At 50.6% G+C, this 22,147-nt stretch overlaps 10 protein-coding genes across 10 annotated transcripts; 3 read left to right on the forward strand and 7 right to left on the reverse strand.

Moving 5' to 3' along the window:
- On the forward strand, positions 1–3,489 carry NEUTE1DRAFT_64625 (uncharacterized protein; the record flags this gene model as incomplete). The annotated part of the gene is made up of 1 exon (XM_009853549.1): positions 1–3,489. One exon carries the CDS (start codon positions 1–3, stop codon positions 3,397–3,399), a length of 3,399 nt encoding a protein of 1,132 aa, XP_009851851.1.
- A 394-nt stretch (positions 3,490–3,883) lies between these two features.
- Positions 3,884–4,783, reverse strand: NEUTE1DRAFT_45326 (uncharacterized protein; the record flags this gene model as incomplete). Its single annotated transcript, XM_009853336.1, has 1 exon — positions 3,884–4,783. One exon carries the CDS (start codon positions 4,781–4,783, stop codon positions 3,884–3,886), a length of 900 nt encoding a protein of 299 aa, XP_009851638.1.
- Positions 4,784–6,878: 2,095 nt separating this feature from the next.
- On the forward strand, positions 6,879–7,729 carry NEUTE1DRAFT_83301 (uncharacterized protein; the record flags this gene model as incomplete). The annotated part of the gene is made up of 2 exons (XM_009853550.1): positions 6,879–7,105; positions 7,169–7,729. The coding sequence occupies 2 exons, from the start codon at positions 7,055–7,057 to the stop codon at positions 7,727–7,729; spliced, it is 612 nt and encodes a 203-aa protein (XP_009851852.1).
- A 181-nt stretch (positions 7,730–7,910) lies between these two features.
- On the reverse strand, positions 7,911–9,091 carry NEUTE1DRAFT_122811 (uncharacterized protein; the record flags this gene model as incomplete). Its single annotated transcript, XM_009853551.1, has 2 exons — positions 7,911–8,556; positions 8,956–9,091. 2 exons carry the CDS (start codon positions 9,089–9,091, stop codon positions 8,237–8,239), a joined length of 456 nt encoding a protein of 151 aa, XP_009851853.1.
- A 596-nt stretch (positions 9,092–9,687) lies between these two features.
- Positions 9,688–10,276, reverse strand: NEUTE1DRAFT_146965 (uncharacterized protein; the record flags this gene model as incomplete). The annotated part of the gene is made up of 2 exons (XM_009853552.1): positions 9,688–10,130; positions 10,180–10,276. The coding sequence occupies 2 exons, from the start codon at positions 10,274–10,276 to the stop codon at positions 9,799–9,801; spliced, it is 429 nt and encodes a 142-aa protein (XP_009851854.1).
- Positions 10,277–11,190: 914 nt separating this feature from the next.
- Positions 11,191–12,332, reverse strand: NEUTE1DRAFT_130262 (uncharacterized protein; the record flags this gene model as incomplete). The annotated part of the gene is made up of 2 exons (XM_009853553.1): positions 11,191–11,501; positions 11,583–12,332. The coding sequence occupies 2 exons, from the start codon at positions 12,151–12,153 to the stop codon at positions 11,191–11,193; spliced, it is 882 nt and encodes a 293-aa protein (XP_009851855.1).
- Positions 12,333–13,609: 1,277 nt separating this feature from the next.
- On the reverse strand, positions 13,610–14,484 carry NEUTE1DRAFT_83304 (uncharacterized protein; the record flags this gene model as incomplete). Its single annotated transcript, XM_009853554.1, has 2 exons — positions 13,610–13,979; positions 14,074–14,484. 2 exons carry the CDS (start codon positions 14,350–14,352, stop codon positions 13,932–13,934), a joined length of 327 nt encoding a protein of 108 aa, XP_009851856.1.
- Positions 14,485–16,438: 1,954 nt separating this feature from the next.
- On the reverse strand, positions 16,439–17,943 carry NEUTE1DRAFT_101514 (uncharacterized protein; the record flags this gene model as incomplete). The annotated part of the gene is made up of 5 exons (XM_009853555.1): positions 16,439–16,725; positions 17,107–17,214; positions 17,312–17,377; positions 17,439–17,549; positions 17,805–17,943. The coding sequence occupies 5 exons, from the start codon at positions 17,941–17,943 to the stop codon at positions 16,439–16,441; spliced, it is 711 nt and encodes a 236-aa protein (XP_009851857.1).
- Positions 17,944–18,551: 608 nt separating this feature from the next.
- NEUTE1DRAFT_18812 (uncharacterized protein) lies at positions 18,552–18,734 on the reverse strand (the record flags this gene model as incomplete). Its single annotated transcript, XM_009853234.1, has 1 exon — positions 18,552–18,734. A coding segment is annotated over one exon (183 nt), but the record flags the coding sequence as incomplete, so codon positions are not given.
- A 2,583-nt stretch (positions 18,735–21,317) lies between these two features.
- Positions 21,318–21,709, forward strand: NEUTE1DRAFT_45521 (uncharacterized protein; the record flags this gene model as incomplete). Its single annotated transcript, XM_009853344.1, has 2 exons — positions 21,318–21,459; positions 21,480–21,709. The coding sequence occupies 2 exons, from the start codon at positions 21,318–21,320 to the stop codon at positions 21,707–21,709; spliced, it is 372 nt and encodes a 123-aa protein (XP_009851646.1).
- Positions 21,710–22,147: the final 438 nt, after the last annotated feature.

Raw genomic sequence — 22,147 nt, forward strand, 5'->3', positions numbered from 1 at the left:
ATGTTATCACGACTACACCTCCGACGACCACCTTCCACGCCGTCATCTCCCGTGCCCGGCCAAGCGAGCTCCTTGGACCTGGATACAGCATCCCAGCCTCCGACAGCTCCCGATGGCCGACCACAGCCAACCAGATCAGCTAGCTCCTCCCACCTTCCATCCACCCTCTCGACAACCCCAAAACCGATACCGAATATCAGCGACAATGGAGGCATCAGTGCAGCAGCTTCAGTTAGTGGAATGCCTCTACAGATGTATCAGTCTGCCGGAAGTTCGGCCTCCAGCCAACCTTCGGAAAGTCACAAGTCGAGAACAAGGCAGGCCCCGCCGCCCATCGACACTACCGCCGCTACTCGGGCGTCCTTGGCTACGAGACTGAGTAAGATCTCGTCCTTCGTGACCCCAACCGACCTCAATAGCAGTGGCCCTTTCGGCAAACGTCCGACGGGGAAGCGCATGGCTAGCGAGCCAGCCACCAAAGCCATCACCACCCCGGAATCCGCAAAATCCAAAAAGTCTTTGCCTTTCCTCAAGAAACACTCGGTATCCAATTTGTGGATGAGGAGGAAGACTGCGCAAAACCCACCAGATCTGCCACCTCTGTCCTCCTCGGCTGAGCCCACCTATGACCCACGTATCCGGGGCACAAAGGTCCACGACTTCAGTGCTCCTAGACCCAAACGGACGACGTCGCAGAAGGAGGCTGCTGTCAGTCCTGTTAAGGAGTCTCCAAGTAACGATGCTACGTCAAACTCACATGCAGCGGAAGCGAGTACAGGTAGCACATTCGCGGGCACTTCACAAATTCTGACTCCTGGTCTCGATGACGTTCCCTTTTTCCCTTCATCGGGGGTGCAGGTGACCAGGGGCAACAGTGATGCGAGATCAATACCAGTAGATAGCTTACCATCACCGTCTCTTGCCAACTCTTCGCCGCTTGAACAGGATGCGCGGCCGTCAGTACAGCTCAGGGATGATCCCGTTCCCGCCCAGGATCCTTCGTCATCGGTGGCATCTCAGGACACTTTGACTGTGACCAGACCCGGCCCCAACGCCAACGCTTCAGTCCGAACCGCGACATCACGCAACGTATCCAAGCGATCTATTCGAGACTCTGCCTTGTTCGGCCTTCCGAAACACATGAAGAGCACATCGTCTCGGTTCAGTTTCGACATGATGGGCTCAGCCGATGAGGAGAAGGCGTTGGAAGAACGACATCGACAGCGTCAGCGAGAGAAGGGGGGCGGCGCCGCAAGTGCGCTGAGGCAAGAACACGATTCCAGATTTGATGACCTGGAAGAGGAAGATTTCGACTATGACGCCATGATGGACGACGACGGCCTGGAAGAGCCGATCCCCGGTGTTAATGCGGATTACGAGGATGACTACATGGAGGAGCCAATTCCGGGGGCTAACGCGGACTACGATGATCTAGAGGAGCCGATTCCGGGCGTCAATGCTGGTTATGAAGAGCTTTCTGGGGAAAGTCAAGGCAACGAGCATGATACGGATTCAGACCCAGACAATGATCAAGAGAACTTTGCTGGGTTTGAGTTTCAACGATCAAACAAAGGCTCCGGCCCCATCACCCCCCGTAGCCCTCTCATCGCTTCAACGCCCAGCAATGAGACCGACCAGCCCGTCGCTTCATCCGTAACGGAGAACAGTACTCCCGATTTACCAAAATGGGCCACGATACCTGACCAGGCTGCTCCCACACCAGCTATTCCAGTGCCACAGCAGTCATCAAGCCCCGAAACTGCTCATGCACGAATCACTGCAGAGCCTGTTCCTATCGGACTGCCACCGACCAACCCCACCCGCAGAGAGGATGATGGCGACATCTACTTTGACAACGGCTTGGCAGATGAACTAGACTTTCAGGGCGATGGTACCCATTTTGACGAATCCCTCTTTGATCTCGACGACACCGATCAATATGGCCGCCCTATCCCGGGTGCTTTTGCTCGGGCTGCTGAGCAGGCGCGGGCTCGGCAGCTGGCCCAACTCGCCGAGGCCAATGCCGCAGCTGCCCCTGGTGTTGACCCAGCGCAGTCGACGGCTTCTGGCTCCATGAATGCCCTTGCGACTGGAGAAGACGCTTCTTCCACCCAGCTCCCTCAGATGCCTACCCAAGCCATGCAGCAACAAATGTCGATATCTGGCCTTGATCTGGCATACCAGGCGGCCCTGGCCGAAGCGGCACAAAGAGCAGCAGAATCTGGCAAGTTCCAGAGAAGTTCGTCACCTGACATACCCGAAGAGCCTACTGTCATGTCACCCACCGATTCGGCCCAGTCGCACGACTTCGTACAACGAAACGAACTGGACGACTACGAAAACGATGATGATTGCTTTGGCGACGGCTTAGACGATTACGACTTTGACGATGAGGCCATCATTGCTGAAGCGAACGCTAGTGCACTAGCGAACGACTCTGATGGTTGGTACGGTCAAGAATTCGGCTTCTACTCTGCTCCCTTGGCCCAATCAGGCCATGGTTACGGCAGTTCATCCTCTAGTCGCAATCCCCCGGACTCAGAGGACCCCTTCCAGTATTCTTATGGTGGCTACTTCGGCCCTGTAGGCGAGGGCGTTTTCCGGTCCAAGAGTGGCCGTGTCGTATGTCGCGAACCTACTCTGACACCCATCACGGAAACGTCCGAGTACTCTAACCGTAACTCCATCATGAGTCTCAACCTTCCGCCATCCATTGATGCTCGTAACTCGGCATCTCTGCAGAGTCCTACCCTCGCTCAACTGGCCCTCATGGACGATGACGAGTTTGATTCGATCAACAAGCTGCGCAGAAAAACGTGGGCAGGCTCTCAAGCTAGTCTTATGAACTCCCGGGAGGGAAGTCCCAGGGCAGAAAGGGCGTCGTATCTCATTGACTCGACTGGTTCGCCGTTCGCTGCCACGGCTGGCGGCCATTTTGGGGCGGGCCTTGGTACATATGATCATACCAAGAGAAGTTCCTACTCGATGTTGAATCCTTCGCAGCCAGAAGGTGAGGGAAGATCGGTCAGTCCCACGCTTACGAACAAGATTCAAGCGGTGACCATGCCGATTAGTCCTGTTCCGGGGTTTGTCCCACCCAAAGACATGGGGCTTCCCCAGCAACAACCTTCGCTTCTCGGCCCGCCTGTCATGATGCCTACGTCAGCACCGCAACAGTTCGCGGTGGAAACAGGACTGAGAAGTGGACAAGGCTGTCCTCAAGTGGAGGAAAATGACGAAGCCTTGGGAGTGGTGCCGGGCAGTTCACAGAAGCCGCTTCAAGAAGTTGCTGGAGTCAATGGCGGAATAACATATGATTCGTTGGGAAGAAGGACGTCATCTGTTGTTAAAGGTGTCGAACAACAGGAGCAAAAGAAGAAGGTGGTAGGATGGGCATAATTTGGATATGTCCTTGTTGTTGAGAAGTTGAATCATCTGCATATATACCTTACTACTTGTTGGATACCATAGGGGACATATTTCAATGTTAATGGCTTGTTGGATACAGTCCGTTTTTCTGTCATGCATTGTCCTCGCCGTTGCTCTGGTAGTGTCGGGAACAATGTTACATCAAACTCGGTCATAAATTGAATCATGAAGGCATCACAAACTTCTCACAAGGAACACAATAGGGCTTTGAACGAAACAGCAACATTCCATATTAACAGATCTAGCAAGGTATCGACCATCAACAACCAACATCCCATATTACAACAAGATTCCCCCCACTTATTCACCCAAAAACAGCAACAAATCCAAAACAAAAACAACAAGCTGAGTGCCGAGGACCCTAACAAAGTCGACCCACCCATTTACTTACCGTACCAGACAACTTACAGCACCACAACCACAGCCACAACCGGCCCCAAACGTCACCAACAACCTAACGGAACCCAAGATGAACCCTCGCCCTCCTCTGCACCTCCTCCCGAATCAACACCACCTTCATCCTACACTTGATACTCTCCCGATCCAGACCAGGCCACATCTCCCTTCCGCGAGCGATATCCGCCTCCGTGACGACCACGTTAGGGGGCTCAGACGGGTAAGTATTTCTTCCATTGCCACCACCACCATTACCACCACCGTTATTGCCACCATGCTGCTGATTGCTGCTGCTGCTGCTGCGGGGAGGGGGTTGTTGTTGTTGTTGGCGCCGGTTAGAATCACGTCTCATATCGATCACAAGCGTGCTATCAGTTGAGAAATCGGATCCCCCACCACCAGCGTCGGAATCAGCGTAGGGAAGTAATTGCGGGCCGCCCTGGTTTTGAGACTGAGTAGTCGAGGCGAGGGAAACTACCGTGGGGGCATGTGAGCCGCCTTGGGCATGAAGGAGGGATAGTTCCCTTGCGGATAAGTCGCGACCGCGACCGCGGGGGTGGCTACTGCGATTCATGCCGCCCGAAGAAGAAGAAGCTCCAACTTGACTGAGGGAGTCATCGGGGCGGACGGTGGAAGCGTGGCTAGCTCGGCTGGCGCGGGAGTTGGTGGATACCACGGAACCAACTTGGCTGCTGGAGTCGGAAGGGTCGACGTCACGGAGGGAGTGGTATGAGCCTTGGTGGGACTGGCGAGAGGCACCACGGCTGCTGATTTGGCTGGCGGGGTAGTCGATGCCTAGTTGGCCTTGTGAGTTCACGTATGTAGGACGGATGGTGGATTGGGAGGAGGCGGTCGAGGGCGCCACGGAGCCGGCGGTGGAGCCGGGGCCGCGGCCGGAGTTTATGTAGTACTCGACCGGGTGAGTGTAGCTGGCGCTGCTGTAGTAGGATTCGGGCATTTTGGGCGAGAGTGTTTGGTGGAGTGGTTTTCTAAGAAGGGTCGCAGATGAAGTGAGTTGTTGTCGTTGTCGTTGTTCCTTGCTGGTTGTTGCTGCTGTTGTTGCTGGCTGTTGACTTTTTCGGTTTCAACTTTTCGGAAACGGGACGCTCCACGACCAGATTTATACCTCATTCCATCTCCTCCTCGAGGCCTCTCGATCCTTCGTCTCGTTCCCTTGACAATGGAATTCTTCACCGATCTTCTTTCTCGCTAGCGCAGCGGTATGTATGGATGGAACAAACTCGCTGTTCACTCCCCGAACTACGCCAAAGTCATTGAAACAATGGACTTCTTCACAGTTCTCTTTCGTACAAAACCGTCATGCAAGGAACACACTCGGTATCTCTTTTGTGGACTCCTTGGTTCTCGGTAGATCTCCGTCGGGTAGATGGTCAAAGTCACAGACAATGCGTTTTTTTTTTTTTTTTATCCCGTATTCATTACCAGGTACACCAGGTATGCATTGTTTTCATGCTCAGATGCTCAGAAAAAGGGGGCCGGGCAGGATGGATCTGTTCACAAGACACACAAAGGCAGCTTAATTCTACCAAGTGTGTCCAATTGTTTCCTTTACAAGGCCCTTGTCTTTATCTCTCTCTCACCCGGCACCGGCTCGGCAGCTTCGCAAGATTCCTCTTTTTTTCTTTGTTGACTGACTGACGGATTTCCTCTTTTGATCTGAATGTCCCTGGAAATTGACTGCTTGGCCTACTTGGCTTTGGACTCTAACCATACTTCTATATATCGTTGTCTCTTCCATCTTTCAGGATTGTTTCAACTGGATACTTCCAAGATTGAACGAGCAACCACCCTTTTAATGACAAGGGCTGAAGATGACAGTAGGTATGTATTGGGGACTTGTCGTGGTCAAGCGGCAGGCCAGATCACCTTTAGGCTACCTACCTAGAGGTAGGAAATTGATTACTAGTTCATGTCCTGGCTAGTGCATCGACTAATTCATGTTGGGTTCTTTTTGGATTTCTTTCTGCTTGGATCTTTTCTGAACTCGATACTGCTTCATGGCATTCTTTCCTCCGTGAAGTTTCCATCCAACCCTGGTACATACGACCCAAAAAGCACTCGTGTTCACTCAAAGTGGAAGACGTACGGACTCCTAGCAGATGACCGTCATTGATGGCCCTAGTGATCAGAGTTCAAGAGATCGGTCGGACTCCTTCATACAAGCAGACAGCGTTGGATGCTCCTCTCTACCATTGTGAGGCGAATGAGGACTCGTGGTTCCCTGCCGGAATCAGGGAAATGCTTGAAAAAGAGACACATGTGATTCTCCCTCAGATGCCTGCGGATAGGAAGCACTGTAGTCGGGTTTACCTACCTCTAGTTAGCGCCTTCATCCTTCGGCGATAAACACGAGATAAAGCAAGATCATCCTGTGTTACTATTTTATCTCTTCTGTTGTTGTGGGCTCACTCGCCTTCCGCTGCCTCCTCTGATGGTGATGCAATTTGATTTTCCCGCGTTTTAGTCCGATCAGAACACCACTTTGAACATCTGGCTTGGAGTCACCGATCACGTACAAGAGTTTGTCGATGAATGTAGGGCTGGAGACAGGGGTATGGGAACAATGTGTTTGGGTGGATGGTACAGGCATGGTGTTTTACATTGAGCTTCATGCTTCGTACCGGTACATGGGTAGGGGTACCTACCTGCCTTGCCACAACGTAGTCTGGACTGGTCTAATCATGTTGAATCATATCGCTTTTCTCCCATTCTTCTACATGTTTGTCCTTAATCCCACTTTGCTCGTTCGTTTCATTTTAACTAGCGGAAGCATGCGTACTAGGCGAGTCTTGGCAGGAACCGTACCTAGGCTCGAAGACACCATCGTACAAGGCGGGCTGGCCCGCAAACACTACCTTATTTCAACCCTTGTCGTTATGTTTCATCCTGTGAAAATGTGCCTCTATATTGCCGGCGGTCATGGGCAAACACGGACGCGGTTCGGATGGAAAGCGGAAGCATACCTACACCAACAACGCAAGAAACCGGGAATTCGGCATGCCTTGAACTGTGTGAGGGCTGCAAAAGCTGTGAAGTATGGTAGTATCTATATAAACCTAGTCCCCCCTCGCCATCGATCGAGTCAACCGCTTCACCTCACACACGGACTCTCTCGATCGCCAAAAATTTCCGGCAGAGAAGATTTCTTTCAACAACTACGTGCACTCAACAACTTTTGTCTCTCAACCCTCAATTCACAACAGCAACCATGCGTTCCCCCACCTTTACCAACTCCCTCGGCTCCCTCGCCATTCTCATGGTAAGTCTCTCTCCCTCTCTCCCTCTCTCCCCACAACCTCACCATCTAACTTCCCTCTCGCAGTCCACCCTCACCCTCGCCCACCCGACGGTCCACGCCATCCCGACCCCCGACCTCCTCGGTCTCGACGACGACCCGACTCTCAACGCTACCGCCCTCCAAATCCTCACTCCTCCCGAACCCCTCACCGTCCTTCCCCCCGACGACACAATCACCATCACCTCCAACTCCAGCACCATGAGCACCCTGAGCATCGCCACCACCGGCCCCTGGATCGCCGGCTGCATCCAAGTCGACAACATCGGCACCGGCAGCCCTGCCTCTTCCAAGCACATCCGAGAGGGCATCAAGTACCTGCGTGGCGTCCCCGGTCAGCCACAAATCACCCACTACGGGTGCTCGCAGGTGAGCTGCAGCTACAAGAGCGCCATCTTTTGGTGTAACGAGGAATTGGGGTGGGGGTTGCGACTGAACAGTTTTGCGGATATTGCGGATGGGGCGCAGGCGATCATGGACCGGTGCGGCAAGGGGAAGGACGTGATGGGGAAGTCGACGACGGGGTGGGCGCCGGATCAGCAGAAGGGACAGCAGTGGAGTGTTGTTGTTACGGGAGGGGATTGTTGAGGTATCTGCCGGTGGGTGGGTGGATGGTTCTGAAAGGGGTGAGTGAGATTCAAAAATGGGGATGGAGATGGAACTGAAGCTGAAGAAAGGAAAGGGGGATGGATTGTGAATGTTGATGCTGCCCTCGGGCGTTCCTAGGAGGAGTTCGTGATGGAAAAAGAAAACTGGCGTGGTTTAAGATAGAGGAAGGATGTTTCGATGGGAGAAAAATAATAGAGTCTCATGGTTTTGAGCCACTGAATGAGGAAGAAGCCGAAGGATAGGTAATAAGAAGTGCCATGAAGTAATACGATCGAAGATCCAAATGCCAGAACCTCAACCCACTACCTCAAGCACACACACCACCCTTGACAAGAACTGACCATCCACCCGCAAAGAGTACAGAATCAGCAAGCTGTGTCTCCCCCATACCCTTCTCATCTTCTCAGTTAACCAAAGGATGACACTTATCAAGGTCACCAAAGGCTTCGATATATGCACCTCGATCCAAAAGCAATTACACCACGGTCATCTCTGGATTTGGATGGCGCGCCCGAGCTGCTTAGGTATGCAGAACTGTTTGTTCTTTCTGGTGACTTTGTAGAATGACATGTCTTCCCCGACAATCGACTGTACGTTTCGTCGCTTGTCGCGCTGCTCGGGTAACGACGACGCACCGCATCCATGACCGTACCGTTGTATCCGCCGAAGTGGATGCGCTCGCGGATTCAGCATGTACTTGGTGTGCAAGGAATGAGGGATTTGCCATGGCCATTGTGTGTCAGCATGCATCTGAAAAACGAGTACAGAGGGCTCAACCTGAGGGTTTGCTGGGATAAGTTCTGGTGCTGTTTGGTGAAAGAAGTACCTTTACACAACGTCTTCATGGAAAGAGACGAACAAGCCTGTGTGCAGCATTCATCTCTGACACTTTCCAGTGGCCGTACAGGTCCATAATGAGGCGTAGGGCTCGGCGAACGAGTGAATTCTCTGTCGGTCTGCTTAGGAGCTTCTCATATGCATCCTTTACAGACGTTGGCAACGTCGTGAAAATATGTTCAATGCCGTCCGCCGTCTTTTTTCAAGATTGGAATCGTTCATCGTCGACAAACAGGGCAACCCGAAGGCACGTGCATTGTGCAATCTTGGACAGCATGTCGTGTGTTTCTTCCTCAGATCAACGTGGAAGGCGGTTTCTTTAGCAAACTGTCCCAGGACAATGTTCGATGGCAAGGATGACCTCTTACTGATATCATTGCACTGATCTTCGCCCATGATTCGCACATATGACGGAACAACGTTTTCCAGGGAAGCAAACTGGGAGGAGATGATTTGATAAGGGCCCGTTCTGAAGAGGAATTTGGTGTTGAAAGACTTTGCCATGTTCTGATGGAGATCTGGGACCAGGGACTTTATAGGTCAGAGGTATCACATCCATCGAGCGCGTCCATGATAACTACCTATATTGGAGCCAGCTTCAGGGTCGCGTACAATCTGCGAAAAGATGGTCCAGAGCGACGATGGAATATTGACAAGCCCCTGAGAATCTCGTAAGAGTGGATCCATGGCATGCTTTTTGAGCAATATCGGTGTGTTGAAGATGAGATGACGAAGTATAGTGTTGAGACATTCTGGTTCATTGGGGTTCTTTGAGGAAGAAGTAGCGAATAGTATTACGCAGTAGGAGGGGTCCGGAACTTTGTTCCATCCACTGGCAAAAGCTTCGCTGTCGATCGAAACCGACCGTCTGCCACTAGTCAGGGGGTATGCAGGTAAGCCCGCTAACCATTCAGCTTAGTGCGGGCGACTTTAGCGCGTAGGGGTTTTGGTACATAGCTACACGAACTCTACTCTTTGGTCACTTCGTAGGTATCCGTATTTGTTGAACGTTGCTGTTGAAGGCACTCGATTTCTTTATACGATATTTCTCGCTTGTCCCTTCGCTGTGCTTCGGCTTGCTGGAACTTGTAGTGCTCAGTGAAGGCGATCAGAATTTCCTATTCAACCTGCAACTGTTTCTCGGTTGTGTTGGCGATCTTTTGTTGTGGTGTTCTTGGCTTCGAGAAGCAGAGTAGAAGCGGTGACCAGCTCTACTCGTCTGGGCTAGAGGCGTTTCTAGCCCAGACAAGTAGTTCTAGGCCTTGGTTCTGTGGAGCTTTTGCCTTCTCATTGTTGGCCCGCAACTCCTTCCACGTTTTCAGCTTGAAGGTCTCCTTAACGAACGTCTTGGCAGTATGTTCATGACCCCGAAGAACTGTACGGCTCTGCACCTTTGGTAAGGCATTGTAGATTATCTCAAAATACACCTCCATCACCACCTCTAGATGCAAATTCAAGGGGTCGTCCCGTAGGGGAAACAGAGGTTCGAGAGCGGAGTAGTACTGCATCTTGTGAATGGTATATGTGAAGCCTTCGCGGTTCGCTTTTTCAGCTTAGAAATGGTTGGTCAAAAGCGGGAGGATCAGACATACGGCGACTCAGGCTATTGATGTTTCGGAGAATGCGCTCACGGCTTGGTAGCGAATCCTTTGATCGTGCGCAGACACTATACCGTTCTTCCCATGACATTGCCTGTGCATCCTATCACCCTCTCTTCGGTTGTCCCCAGCCGGCTGGAGTATTGAACATCGAGGTAATAGACAACCCAAGTCAAGTGTAGTCGTAAATGCACCTGGATACTAGATCCGTCCCTTGATGGTAAACATTCTTGATGGACGCAATCATCAAAGAACAGACAGTCTGAGTCGACAAAACATAGTAACTCATGGAAGTCCACCTCACATAACGGCCTTGAATTGTCGCTTCTTTCCTGTTGAACCAGTGCTGTTTACAGGCTCTTTTCTGTCTTTGGCGTTTTCCCAAGGTCGAATTGTAGATCCACGTTTCGCCGTGTTCCTCTAGCAGGCCAACAATCAACCCATTTAGAGCGACAGGTTGACTCTCGACAGCCTCTCGGCTTTTGGGCAGATTATTTTTTTCATCAGCTGGTCAACCAGTCTGATCTTGGGCACCTTAGCACCTCCTATGATTGCGAGAGGTATGTGCCCCTATCCAACGAGGAACCTTGGCAGGCTTAGGTGTCGGCAACAATAACAGGCGCCGTACCCGAGGATTGCTTGTTGCCAATTGTTCTGTTGACAAAGCATTTAGAGCACGCTTCTGGTAAAAATGGCCCATTTCCAGGAGTTTGATTCTCCAGGTTGTAGCTCGAAGAGCTGAGTAGGTAGTCTGTATGAGAACAGGACTGGTGATGTTGCGTCGGATGAGTGGAGGGTATGAGTTGAAGTAGCGTTAGCATTTACCAGGAGTGGGGTTTTAAATGAGAGCGAGAGCTTCGAGGTTTGATGTGGGAGATAGGTAGGTACCTGATCGGTTCAGACCACAAGGTGACTCCTGCTGAAGCACATTGTGGAACGTAACCGACGTGATTGGATCAACAACGAAGAAACCTGTCGACCACTGGTAGACAAGAATTGCATGCATTACCACCAGACGCTGCTCATCTTCTCGGAAGAAGTTGCACTGTATCTGACAGTCATCTCCGATTCTGAAATGACATCGGATCCCAACTTCTCCGTGCGGGCTTCGCCTGGGTAGATGTAGATGGCGCTCACTGTCGTATGAGGACCTGCGTTGTTCTGGGAGCCTCTTAGATCGTCACCGTTCGAGTGCACCTCAGACGTTGGGGATGACGACGATGAAGTCTCAACGAGCCGAAAAATCTCCTTGTATCCCGTGGGCACAAAACCCAGGCGCGCGAATGTCTTCTTTCCCGCAGGCGTTGCCGTGAGTGCTGTTGATCAAGGAACCAATCCCGTCAGTCTTGATATTTCCAACCCAGTCAAAGCAACCGACGAGCTTTCGAGTTACTCACCAGAGAATCCCAGAACATCCCATCTCCTCTCCGCCGCCTCAGCGTTGAATGCCTCAACCCTCCTCTGGATCTCTGCCAATACCATGTCCGCAAATCGCATGCTGCCATACTCACAGCCTCCCACTGTCACTGTTGCAGGCCGCGCACCAGTCTTCTTCGAGGCGTCTCCGGCGTCCCATGCAGTGAAGCGTTCGATGTGGAACACATGCAATCCAACCTCCACAGGCGCCTGCAGCTGCACCTCACTCTCCATCTTCGTGCTGCTTCCACCACCACCACCAACACCCGCGAACATCTCTCCAGCATCAATGTCCACCTCCTTGATCTTGCCCACCAGCAAGTCCTCCCAATACGTCTTCACAAGAGGAAGGACAATGATGACGCCCACTGGTTGTTCCGAGCCATCATTGCTGGCACTGAAGCAGATTGACAACTCGGGACAGGCGTCTCTCCAACTTTGCAGGCGCTCATAGGTCAACGGAGCCGGGTACATTTCTTGATCGGAAGCGTAGATGGTGTGGAGGAGGGCGTCGCTGATTCGACTGGTGTGGAGGAGGCTGGATATGGTCATTGTGGCAGAGAGTGTCGGGGTGGGGACGGGATTCAAGCGAGAGGTGACCGCGAAAATGTAAGGTAAAGAAGTCGTGAAAGACTGTGGAAGACACGGTGACGGTGTCCGCTGAGGATGTTCTCTTGGCCTTTGGTGCAACGGAGTGCTGCGGTGCGACTGGTGGAAGTTGGAAATCCCAGAGTTTTGCTGAAGTCCAGCAATTTTAATTCGATCTTCACCAAAAGGAGGAAAGAACTCGGCCAGCAATTAACGAGTGAACGGAGACAGCTGGATACACAAGGAAGGAATGACAATGACAACTTGAGTAAAGAAATTGCGCCCGTTATGACTCGCGACAGGTATGTGAGAAGTGCTCAGTATGCCAGTCAGTGGCAAGATGGTGGAAGCTCACAATTTTACCGAGTTTGAAGATGAGAATTTTTTCTGGCAGCCTAATAAAATTGAAACATCACAGCAGCCGATGAAACCTTATGCTACACAGCTCTGGCGGCAACAAAGACACAAAAATACACTTCTTTGAAAAGCCATTGTACAGAAACTTGATTGCCATAAGCCACAAAGGAAAAAAAGAAAGAAACAGAGAGAGAGAGAAACGAGAGATACACGAAAGCGAAAGATGCAAAAAAGATGATGTTGTCCTAGAAGGAACATCGGGAATTGAGCCCGACGTGGGGGTCGAACCCACAACCTTGAGATTAAGAGTCTCACGCTCTACCGATTGAGCTAGCCGGGCAGCGCAAGCTGCCATTGGTTGATGGTTTACATCAAAACTTTACACTATATTTGAAGGTAGGCCCCGCATAACCCAAATTTGTCACTTGAAGTGAGAAACACCGCCGCACAAAGGCAGCCACTCTTCGTTTTGACCATCCAAAACCATCCAGTAGAGTCTTCTGACTGTTTCATTCCATAATATAAGACTTTCTCATAAATGTTCATTCCTTCCAAATGCATGCAATGGTAGCCGCAAGCGACCAATCCACATCCCCGGACGGAACACAAAGCGCGCCCATCCAGCCCCCTGCAAGGCTTACACTAGATTTCCAGAGGCTATCTAGGTATTTTCCGATAAGCGATCCGACGCCTCGGGATTTTGTCATTGCCATGATAGCCATGACAGGAAGGGATCTACACGCTAACCCGATGCTGAAGTGAAGCATGACATGAACATCACGCAGGTCCCACATCCAAAGAGGCTAACTACATTCGCCGTAGGATGCATACCGCCTTTTGCATATGTCGTGTTGGGTCCATTGGGCTTCAAGTTGCTGCCATCAAGGTGCGGCGGTCACGGCAGGAAGCAACTCAAAAAGAAAACTCATCATCCACGAAGCGGACCTGAATGTATTAGAGTTGAGAGTGTGTCAATCACCAGACCTTGAAATTAGTGACAAGTTGCCATGAAGCGGCAGGAAGTCAGAAAAGTTCATCATCATTCACAAAGCGGAACTAAAAGTTTTAGGGTTAAGAGAGTGTATTAATCACCAGGCCTTAGTGATACATAGCTATGTGTAAAAAAAGGAAAATAGTAAAGCAGATCTTAACAGGAAGAGACACGCATTGTAAGATATCGATCCAATCCATCAACTCATCACCTTCATCCCCCAAAACCAAATCCCAAGATTATCGGCTTCTGTTGCGTCCAGACATGCTTGTGTAGCAGCTCGTTGTGCTGCCAGTCCAGCAGAAGGGGCTCCTTGCAGCAGAAGGGGGGTGCTGGACTGGCAGCAGCATTAAGAAGGCATTGCCTAGACTTTGCGCTGTTGCCGCGTAAAGACTTAGGCAACGCAGTTGGCGGCGTTGATGATGAGGAAAGAGTTGCCGGTCTTTTTTCGTCGGCACAAAAGCGAAGGTTAGCAAGGGGAACTGTTGCTGAATAGAGTGCGCTGTAGTGTGGAGTGAGAAGGAGGAAAGGCTTACGTTGGTAACATCGTCCTTGCAGCACTTGACGCTGGCACCACATTGGGAGCCGATGACACCGACAACGCAGCCGAGCGAGGCGCTGAGGTCGACGGGGATGAGGTTGAGGAGACCAGGGGAGCCGGCGGGGCCGGACATAGACTGGCAGCAGTAAGGCTTGTAGTCGTCGATGGAGCAGGTGTTGGGGCCGATGGTGGTGGCGCGGGGAACAACCTCAGCCGGGGCCGCAGCGGCGGTCATGGCAATGGCGAGGATGGTGAAGACGCTGGTGAACTGCATTTTGGCGGTTGGGGGTTTGCTGAAAGAAGCTGGGAGTTGGTTTTGAAGGTGGTTTGGAAGGTGAGTTGGAAGGTTGAGAAGATGTTGTGAAGTGAAGATGTTGATGCTGATGATGAGAAGATTAGAAGCTCTGAGGTGGACGAGAGACGAGTCTTATATACACTTTTGGACCTCGATCCAAACGCTGTGTTTGAAGACATCTTCCATCAAACTTGGCCAAGTTCTCCGGTATTCCTGCTTCTCCTTCCTCCTATCCGCCGTGGCTTGGTGTTGTTGATTCATCGACACTCGTCATTTCCAGATCTGGCATCCGGCCTGGCACTCATCCGGACCCAATCGACCCAGGCTCTTGGGGCTGCCGATCAAGAATTGTGACAACGAGATCATGCTCTGGACTCCCAATGGGAAAAGCAACGAGTATGCGGCGCAAACCTCCATTAGCTTGTTTGGAAATCTGGCCACGATAACCGACATCGTGGCTCGGAATCTGGAAAGAGCAATGACGATCCTTTCACTAGAGTACCTAATGCTGCCAGATGTCAGACATGAGGAACACCAAGTCCGGACCATATCTAGATTCAGCACTGTTCTGAACTAGTGTACACGGTTAGAAGTGCGCCAATGACGAACGTGGCTCCTCCCAGGAACGGAAATGCACATGGAGCATCATCAGTGTTTCCATTGATACTGAGCAGTGGAATCTCAGCTAAGGGATTGTCGGAATTGGGTACCAGTCTCGTAGGAAGTAATGCAACCCAGTATCTAGAGATCTGAGCCGCCAGACGCAGGGAGGTTGCAAGGTACCTGTAGATTGATGGCACGATGGCACCCATTTCCAGCGGGAATACAGCTTCCAAGTCCATTGGAGTCTGGACTCTGGGGCACCAGAGAGTGGACATCTAGCAAGCTGGGTTGCGATCTTCATGGTAATCTTGAACATCAGTAGATGCCAAGGCGGTAATGGGGGACCAGATGTTTGCTGGCAGCCCGCTACCGTACCTTCGACTCGGGAAGTAGCTTTACCGACGGACAAGGGGTTGGGAAATGCATCGTCACATAGCAACCACGAGACTCGGTTGCCAAGTGCAAGTCAAAGACATCAATCCACGACCAACGGTGTTAACCCCGGCGGTGAGATTCGCGAGATGGCGACCTGCAGCTCGGAAAAGTAGCCAATGGTCAGCATGCTAGCATCATCCTACTATCCAAGTGTTGAACATAGCGGGTTCGGGCTGAAATCGACCCGAGGAGCAGCATGGGCAGCAGCATGGGCTAGTGTAGAGGAGGAGCAGACTGCCTTACCTGCTTCAACTGTCAGTAGTGAATGGGAGTTGATCATCATTTCCCCACCGCGAATACTGTGTAGAAGGGTGAACATGCAGAAAGCAAGAATTACCTAGGTACTGAGTTGTACAATGGCAAGTGCAGTTATTCGGGCAAAGATCGAAGCTACTGTACTATGTAAGCGCACGCTTAGCGTGAAACTCCTGTCTTTGAAACTGTTTCACTTCATTGATACTGACAGACTGGTAACGAATTTGCGGGTTTATGAGTATGGCCGGAGGAAACTTCCGGGCAGGAGAAAAGGTCCAGTCGGTTACAAGGATGGCTTAGCTTGCACGCGATGATTTACGATGTCAGGTGGCATTAGCTGCATTACCCCATATTTACTTGTGGGGATGCGGTTAAGGTTTAATGCCACCAGAGGTGTACACCGCTGCATGGAATTCCTAGGCGCTAGTAATGCTACAGAAAATCATGATTTCATGATGACTAAAGTGCTTATTTCTTGTACATACTGGCACCCGACCTTTGAAATGGCCACCTCCAGAGATCGCCCAGTTCACGAGGTGCCCTTTTACACCTCTGCCAGCATCAAACTTGTTAGCGCGATGATTTGCAAGTGGCAATAACTCTAATTTCGCACAGAAAATGGCTGGTTTGACTACATCTCATCCCCTGAATACTGTCAGGTGGTGATACCACACTAACGTCAGTCTTACGAAGTCATACGTACCATATGTTTTAATCTTCTTAATTACCCTAATTCCTTTTTCAACCTCCTCCTTGAATTCGTTGACGAAACTCATTCAGAAAAGTGCCTGGTCCGTCTCCGTTTGGAGTCAGAGCTTGCAAAGCGTGATAGTATGGATGAAAATGGAATACAGAAGCACACTGACATCACAGCAATGAGAGCCTCAGACAATACCTGGTACGTAACGGTTTTAACGTTTTCGGGATCGGGTAACGCAACCGTTCGTGTTTTCAGCCGCTCCAGTTCCAGCCACGTAACTGCAGCGTACCGCCTCTTGGTTGCGCACCCGGATGGGCGATGAGGAATTCCCCCGTGCCATTCGTCAGGAGCAATGTTTCCTCCCGTGGGTGACAGCAGCCGTCGCAGCTGCCAATGCCACGGAACTGCATAACTGTGTAACTCTCGTACCTTGATTGTCTGGCCTGTATTCCACGCGCCCGGGTCAAGTTGTCCTTCATCAGATCCGTCCTCACTACTTTTTCTCTTGACAATGTCTTTGCTCAAAAGAGAGGGCATCCCCAGATTTACGTTGCCAGGGGCATCCAATCACAAGCTGCACCCCCCTGTAGTGTACATAGTAGCCAGGACCACGGACAAATGGTCCGGCACGGAGCTAACAGTGTCCATGTCGCTGGTGCAACCAATTATAATGGCCCTCTCCTCTTTTCTTTTTTTCTTCAATTGTCTGATCCCCCATTCTTCATGTGGACAAGATCAACCTTGATCGATCTGTTGGCAGAGATCGATCTCGATCTTGGATGCGACCTCGAATTGACACCGTGTTTGCCTAGACCCTTCTTGGCCTAATGCTTGGAACACATCCATCTCTTATTCCCAACAGAAAATGTTCGTCCATAAACTGCATAACTTTATGCACTCTTTCAATAAGGCGGTCTATGGAGCCAAGGATCGACGACGCAAAACCGGACATACAGTCCTGAACATGGCAACCAACCAATCCGGGGGGACGTCCTGTGAAACGTGCCAAACCTCCAAAAGTCATACGACGGTGCATACAATTATGATCGTCAGGGTCGCACGGCATTCAGACAGTATCCGATTGCGCCGTTTGTCCTTTTAGCGGGACGCACCAAACAGCAACAACACTTTACACTACTGTGTAGAAGCCTGATGCAGACGCACGCCACGAATCCGTTTCTGTCTAGGTCGTTCATGATCATAGCCCTTTACGGCTTGTTTGCCAGCCCAAGTCCTTGGAAATGTTGCAAGACGAGATTCCGATGGCAACATCTTTTCCGGGCTTCTTGTTTGTGGTCAATTTCACCTTGATAGACTCTGCGAATGAAGGAAGCAGAAATTGTGTTGATGGATGACTGAGCGAGCACTTCCACTGTTATGCTGCCAAGAACAGTCCGGAAACAAGGGGCAACGCTTCACATTGAACTTTTCCGTCCACCTGAAGGCGCAGTTGGGCTCAGCTGGAAATTGGGCAAGACCTGTTTGTCCATTACAGAAGTCTCGAGCTGAATGTTGTCATCCGCTCTCAACCTAACTCTGCGTTGTTCGGATCGCCGCGTTGTGGTCTGTAAGTACATGATACGCTGTTGTCACCGCAGGTAGTGGGTCTTATGCGAACATACTTAGTCTTGGAGTCCTGACGGTACGTATCATTGGCCCGACAGGCGGTATAGGAAAAAAGAAGAAAAAAGGTCTGGACACGCTTATAGACTCCCAAACCAAACCCAGCGAGTGTCCGAGCTTTTTTTCACACCACTTCCTCGACCAGATGTTGTCTTACACTTTCACAACAGAGAGCAATTGCCCCACCAGCTGTTTTCGTTGCCTGTTTCGGACAAAGCATCCGACAAGACACTGAACAACTAGATCCCCTTCCCCCGATGGAGACGCTGATCGTTTTTTGGTGTGTAGGGGAGTGAACATCACGCGGACAATGGACTTGTAGCTCCTGAATCGCCCTCCCCAATCGTGTATATACCTGCCACAAAGTCCTCCATTCAAGCCTTCACTACCCGCTCCGTCAGCAACGGGCAAGCATCATGAGACTGACAAGCTATAGCCACACGACTCCTCGGCTGAAAGGTCTATTCGCTCGCGTTACTCCCGTCTTGTCGAGCCATGGCTGTTGCATGATCATTTTGGGAAAAGTATGTCGTTCATGATCATGAGCCACCCACCCACTTACACACGATGCGTCGTCACGCCGGCCGTTCTCCAGACCAAGAAGCCTGGGATGCTGATCAAGTTTTCCTGCGTGCGGTGGTGCATCGGACGGGTCGGAATCTCGTTCAGCCTCCAAGCCTCGCTCAAGGTAAAGAAGGCAGGAGCTTCGGGAGGTTGTCGCCTCGAAATCCGAGGGGCCCGGCATGTTGAAGGCCGTGACAGGGCATGTTCAACCAGGAATTGGATAGAGTTCAATATTTTGGTCCCCAATAGATAATTCCGGCGCGTAAACTCCCTAACGCTCACCCTCCGCCTCAGCCGTTCGTTTTCTCCATGTCGGGAAAGACCTTCATCAGCTGCACATGACTGTCCGTTTCAAGACAATAGTTTTGAATCGTCAACGTCATAGTATCTCTCGCCAAGTTAGCGGTTGAGGTTGCACATGACGGCAATGCTCGTTACCAGATGAGCTAGGTTCTAGTTGTTGTATTTTCTTTCTCAAGCCTCGAGGGAGCGGCAATGTAGTAGGCGAGAGAACATTTGGTTCGTTTTGCAGACGTGTTGAGGTGAGGCGTAAAAGGAGGGAAAGCGGGCGGCGGCCGCAGGCGCAGGCGCGTGCCCGTAAGTATGAACAAAGGGATATCGGAAGAAGACCAGGTTCAGTTGTGTTGTTGGCGGGACTGGTCGCTCAACTCAATGCCATCCGAAATCTTGCCTCTTCGCAAACAACTGAAATGAGGCCCAAAGCATCAATGTGAGAATAGAGATTCATATCTTCCCAATCCCAATGAAGTTAGTGGTTCTCCCTTCTTTCCTTCCACAAAGGACGCAGGAAGCAAGTGGTTAAAAGTGGAGAGCTGCAAGGCACCAATCACCACTCTCCACTCTGCCAAGCAAGGACATCCTTCAGGTTTGCAAGCGCCAGCAGGACCACGTCACTTTACTCCACCATAGGTGGCTGTGCCTGGTTCCCTTGTCCAACTTGCCCAATGCTCTGTCGGCTTGCCCACAAGTTTTCGAGATTTTCTTTTTTTTTCTACCCCTTCATAAATTCACCTGCTGGACCAATTACCAACAACCAATTACGACAGCTGAGCAACAGTTGTACATCTTCCGTAGTATAGTGGTCAGTATGTGAGCTTGTCAAGCTTGAACATCAGTTCGATTCGCTCGAGACCCGGGTTCAATTCCCGGCGGGAGAGACCATGTTCTTTTTTTTGGCACCTTCCTCGCTCGTTCACTTTTTTCTGGTATTGTCTTCTTCGTAGCTGGGTATGCTCACTTGCAAGATTGATGTTTTGATTACGATGCTTCTTGTTTTGTACCTGCTATATGTTTTTGAAGGTGAAATGCAATGTGATTTTTAGTTAGCAAGTTGTTTTACAAAAACATACATGTACACTTCAGTCAGTCTCGTGAACAGAATAGTAAAATCGTAAAGTCAACAACTTTAAAAGTTTGGTACTATAATAGACATCTAGCTTTGATAGCAATGACGAGTGCATGACAACAGTTTGGAAAACCAATTACAGAAATGCGCAAAAGCATCAAGAATAAAGTGACCTTTGAAGTATGAAACTTTGAGAGTTCACATAATCATATCCATTGTAAGGTAGGTTCTGGGTCATACCCAGACACAATTGACAAAGGCTACGTGCCTCCAGCTGAGATATCCCCTTCCTTTCTTCTTCTTATTATAGCTTTGTCATGCTGCACTTGAGAAAAACTGTCTCTGGATTTCTTGTTCATCTCCAAGTAGATATATCACAACGGTCATACTTAGTATCAATGACGGACGATCTGAACAATGTTCGTCCTGATCAACCTATTGTAGCTGGCTAAAATGTCTATGCTGGCGATACTCTCTTGATCAACACCATGAATGGATGCATGTAGCTGAATTGTCAGGGAACGAGCCAACACCACGTCGACCCCAAGGATCAAGAATACTCGCAATTTCTACACTGTTTTCGCTTTGTGAAAGCGCGATTCTACGAGCATAAGACAACAAGACTAGAAGCCATAGATCAAGGTAATATCAAAGTGTAAGGAAGGAGAACGAAGGCATCACGGATCTGGTCAGACAGATATAAGTCAGATCTGCCACTCGTCGCCGCCTTCCTGTTACGTACAGTCTATCGGTCTATCGATAAGATGGAAGATAATGCCTAATTATCGATAAGGATAAGAACCATCCGAGGTCCATAGAGGTAGGTATCATAAATGTTCCATCCCATTGGCCAGTGGCCGGTCCGCCGGTAACCCATGTAACCCATCCAGCCATGCCACGACAGCACAGCGTTTAGCGGCGGACTAATATCAAAAAGACATCATTCATCCTTCTCTACTATAATTCCCGAATACCTTATGTGAATCACCGATTCACGCGTTGCTTTTCATTCACGAGCGGCTTCCTAACTATAGGATCACCTGTACACAAGTAAAACCTCCTAATGGGGAAAAGGCGGAAAAAACATCATCGACTGACCATAGCCGTTACCATGCCCATTATGAACGCCTGGATAACAGCTATGAGGAGCAGGAGCGAGTCCGAGAGGAATCATGCCTCAACGTCTCACCTCGTTGGTGACGACACGCCCAACGCACGACTGAACGAGATCATACAGAACCTTGGGATCTCTGTTCCATCTGTCCCAACCATTGCAAATGAGAGTGGTGATGATATCCCTGTTCTTGAGCGTGGACAATTAAAATCTTCATAGCGATGGCGCGCTGGATAAACCCCGTCTCGTAGACGTCGGGCTGGACTTCTTTGTCGGGTTCAGCGATGGTGTCGAAGACATTAATCGATGAAGCCGAGGCAGTCGAGTTCGACCATGAGGCGGTGTCTCCAATCATCAAAGTTGTGCTCGCCCTCGAGGTTGATGAGGCAGGATATAGTGAAAGACATGTCGGCGGTAGTGATGAGGGTACATCGGGCACGGCACAGAGCATGTGACTCTGGCTGCCCAGATGCCTGCCCGGGACCCAACGATACCTTTGATTGCGGTTGGGACGGGACGAGGGACAAATTTTGAGATATATTTACCTTCTCCAACGTCCCGCCTTCTGGTCTTGAAGTCAGGCGAACGAACCAACGTCGAAAACCTTTGTTTCCTCCCGGCCAGTCGCGTGAATTACCATCTCGTGAATCATGACCGTCTTTGCGGTGAGTATTAGACGCTCGCAAGCAGCTTGTGATCAACTGCTTAACCGCTGGCTGTGAGAATATGTGACTATAATTTGTATAAAGATGCGCAAGGCTTCAGCGTTCGAGGTCCGAATATCTACAATCCTACAGGTCAACGATCACCATACGTCTGAATAACACCATCACCCAATAACCACAAAGACAACCTCCACCACAGTCTTTACCACAACCCCACTCCAACAACAACCCCAAGCAAATCTCAAAGACACCACACAAGAATGTGTCTCTACTTCCCCTACCCCGGTGTCTTTGCCTGCGGATGCGATCTCGACCCCGGCTTCGTCGCCTTTTGCAACTACAACTGCCACCCCTCCCAACGTCAACGAGCCCCCTTATCTAGGGACGCGTATGGACAATTGTTCCACAGCTTTGGCGAGATGTGTCCCCAGTGTTATCGGGATGGGTGG

Source organism: Neurospora tetrasperma (assembly GCF_000213175.1).
Source record: "Neurospora tetrasperma FGSC 2508 unplaced genomic scaffold NEUTE1scaffold_4, whole genome shotgun sequence".
NCBI lineage: Eukaryota > Fungi > Ascomycota > Sordariomycetes > Sordariales > Sordariaceae > Neurospora > Neurospora tetrasperma.